General features: G+C 43.0%; 1 protein-coding gene across 5 annotated transcripts in view; it reads left to right on the top strand.

The window, feature by feature from the left end:
* The first annotated feature begins 488 nt into the window (after positions 1-488).
* abcc8 (ATP-binding cassette, sub-family C (CFTR/MRP), member 8) overlaps positions 489-3,101 on the top strand; it is a 57,393-nt gene continuing 54,780 nt past the window's right edge. For 3 of the 5 annotated variants that reach the window (XM_025909255.1, XM_019361859.2, XM_003447079.5), the window contains exon 1: positions 1,046-2,781. In XM_025909255.1, coding sequence (XP_025765040.1) covers positions 2,758-2,781 — 24 coding nt within the window. In that variant the 5' untranslated portion in view covers positions 1,046-2,757. The other 2 variants (XM_019361860.2, XR_002062947.2) reach the window with 2 other exon arrangements.

Genomic DNA, 3,101 nt, shown 5'->3' with positions numbered 1-3,101 from the left:
TAGGGTAGGTGTTCCAGCTGTTATGGTGGGTACTCCCAGGCTATTGAAAGGGTAAAATATAGAATAGAGACCTGCAGCCAATCAACAGAGAACCCAACATGTATGACTTTGGGCTGTGGGGGGAAGGTATGGATGATGGCTCAGAGGGGACATGGAGGCAACATAAACCCTGCCAGTTGGTGGATTTTAGTCCAGGACCTTCTTGATGTGATTTTGTACATAACTGAAGTTGACAGTAAAACTGCTTAAACTATACCAAGTTCCACATTTGTTGGTTTCGAAGGTGGATCACGAGGTCAACTGCTTGATTCTTTACTCGTGTTTTTGCAAGTAATGTAGAAGGTTGTGACCGAATGTCCACAGGGGGCGACAAAGCTCCTTCATGAATACTGATTGAATGAAATCGTGTGTGGATAATTCTGCTTTAGATAATCCTCCGTGTCAGCGAATGGGCCAGTATCAGATTTGTAATCGGTGTGTTAAAGATAGAAAACACACAAAAAACGGAGAGAATGCATCGCGTGGGTTTCATGTAATATTACAGTGTGTTGCTTTGCTGGGCAGCGTTCCGCTTCGCTCTTTTCTAAGCTCTGTGCAGTCATCCACTCCCGTCTCATTGTTCATACGTGACATCTGTCTGCTGCTAGTTGGCCGGCGTGCTGCGTGTGTCTGCCGCTGTTCTACCTCCACGGTTCATGATACAGTCCAAAGGTTGGCCGGAAAGATCTGCCTCTTTCTTCCTGCAACCCCTCCTCTTCCTCTTCCTCCTCCTCCTTCCCCTCCTGGGTACCCGGGGTCAGCACCGTGGACAGCTCCTTGCCGTCACCCGTAAACCACCGCCTGCGGTCGGGTTGTCAAACGCAAGTAGGACAGCGAGAAGTCGGGCGCACTCTGAACACATGAGAGTGTGCTATTTACCAGATTTTGCCTCTTTTCTTTTTTTAACATCCAAGCAACGGATGTGACAGAAGATTGTTTCTGAAGTCAGAGATACGAGGCTGGAACAATGATCTCACGATATAAACCGGTAAGTGCTGCTACAGTATATCTATAACCTGCTCAGTCGCTTGATCAATATTCAATTTAAAGCATCGAATATTCTGCATGTAGGCCTACGATTAAGGTCGAAAATACACAAAAGACACATGTAATTTGATTTAATTGCACGCAGCATTTTACAGATATGAGCTCTCTCCAGATTAAGGCCTATCCAATGATGATACAAGTCATTTCAGTTCATATTTAGTAAGTGAATCCCTGTGTGCGCTGTAATTGGTTCATCCATCACCGAGGCTTATTTCTGGAGGCGAGTTCTGAGAGTTTAAACTATTGGATGTGCTGATTTATCAACAGGGCCATTGCACTGAGTGTGGTAACAAATGGTCACAGGCAGATGGGGAGCATTTTACAAAAACAAGTACCTCCCCCTTCCTCTTTCTCTCTTAGGTGAGAAAAATGCATAGAAAGTAGATGCACACGGATGCCACAATACAATGCATGAGTCACTGGTCACCCCTTACCCTCATTTTACACCCACAGACATAATCATCACACTACTTCAGCCAACACATAGTCAAACCTTGTTTTCAGTTAAGCCACTGTCGTTTGGTTGGCATCAATCTGTATTTGGGGTTTTATGACGTAACAGTGGCTCAGTGTCTATTTTGAGGCCGGTCTGATATTTTAGGATTTTTTTTTTGGAATCTATTGTTCTCCCTTTGTGTTGTGAGTTTGCTAAGATGATGTTGACTTTTCCTCTCTTGGCATCTCTCTGAGAGGCGGCTGCTCTATCTAGTCATTTTCTCTGTCCTCACCCACTCCAAAGCTTCAACCCTCCCCAGGCTGTACAGTGATGACCATCTCTGATGTAGGGCACCACAGAATGAAAGTATAATAATAGCCTAGGGGCAGTGTAATATAAAGAAGGAATCTTTAATTGAAGCCTGATGCTGGTAGTAGAAAAAAAAACAAGTAACCCCCAACAGACTTAACAATTTGTATTCTGTGCTCTTATTGTTTAACTGGACTTGGTCCTTTAACCCTATTTCTTTCTTTCTTTTTAAACAAAACGATAGAGCTAATATCTACTAAGATATTTGATGTGTGCAGGAAGTGATTAGGTAGGGCTGCAGCTGACCCAAACATCATATATTGGGTGATGAAATCAAAAACCAACTGGAATATCATTTTACAGCTATGCCTGGTGTCCCTTTCCCACTTCCCATATATCTCAGTGCTTGAAGTGTAACTAGAAGCACTACAGCATATGGGGCCAACCTGAACCTTACTGTTTCTTGCGTTGTGGACACATTTATGGCTTTGCAATGAGAATCCACTTCTTTATTTTCTACATATTAAGTGTATATAAGTATAAGTCCAATTAAAATAATTCTGTTCTGCTGGGATTAAATACATGCATGCTTGCAAAAGCATTGCATCCTGTTTTATGGTATCACTGCTTGCAGAAAGCTTTGCACTGTAATGAACATTTGCAAGAGAAAATACTACCTTGCTTTTAAACAGATAGCTGGAATTTAATGTCTATGTCTCAAGATGCCTTAAGTACAGGACCACATTTTTAGCGAAGCTTGCAAGTCAGTTCAAAGAGGAAACTCGAGCTCTACTGTGTCATGCACATTTACATGCCCCGCTCTCCTCACGTCACATACCAAACACACCCTCCAATTTGGCGGCTTCTTTAAAGCTTTCCCATCTCTCCCTCTGATATGTCTTTTTTAACCTCTCCTCGTTTCAAACATGAGTTCTCAGCCTGAACCTACAGTAAGTTGTATTTTTTTCTCATATCAAATATACATTGCTGTTGTTATACCACAGTCTGAATCCGTGTACGTGAATCGGCAGACAACTGTTACCTCCTTGCTGCAACGATGTAAAAGGTCATCAGCCATGGATTGCATTGAATGTAAATCATTTTAAACGCTAAGAAAAGGCCATCGGTCTACCCCGGTCGACAGATGGATTATTGAAATCTGCTCCCATGTGGGTCTTTGCTGATCCTGCTCTACAAGCAGGCTGCTACTGGCTGCAGTGGGATTTCTCTCTGCAGGACCATGCACATAATGCATCCACGCTAGGAATTC

The sequence above is a fragment of the Oreochromis niloticus genome, linkage group LG7 (genome assembly GCF_001858045.2).
Source record: "Oreochromis niloticus isolate F11D_XX linkage group LG7, O_niloticus_UMD_NMBU, whole genome shotgun sequence".
In the NCBI taxonomy this organism is placed as follows: Eukaryota; Metazoa; Chordata; class Actinopteri; order Cichliformes; family Cichlidae; genus Oreochromis; species Oreochromis niloticus.
This window is presented reverse-complemented; position numbering and strand designations above follow the sequence as displayed.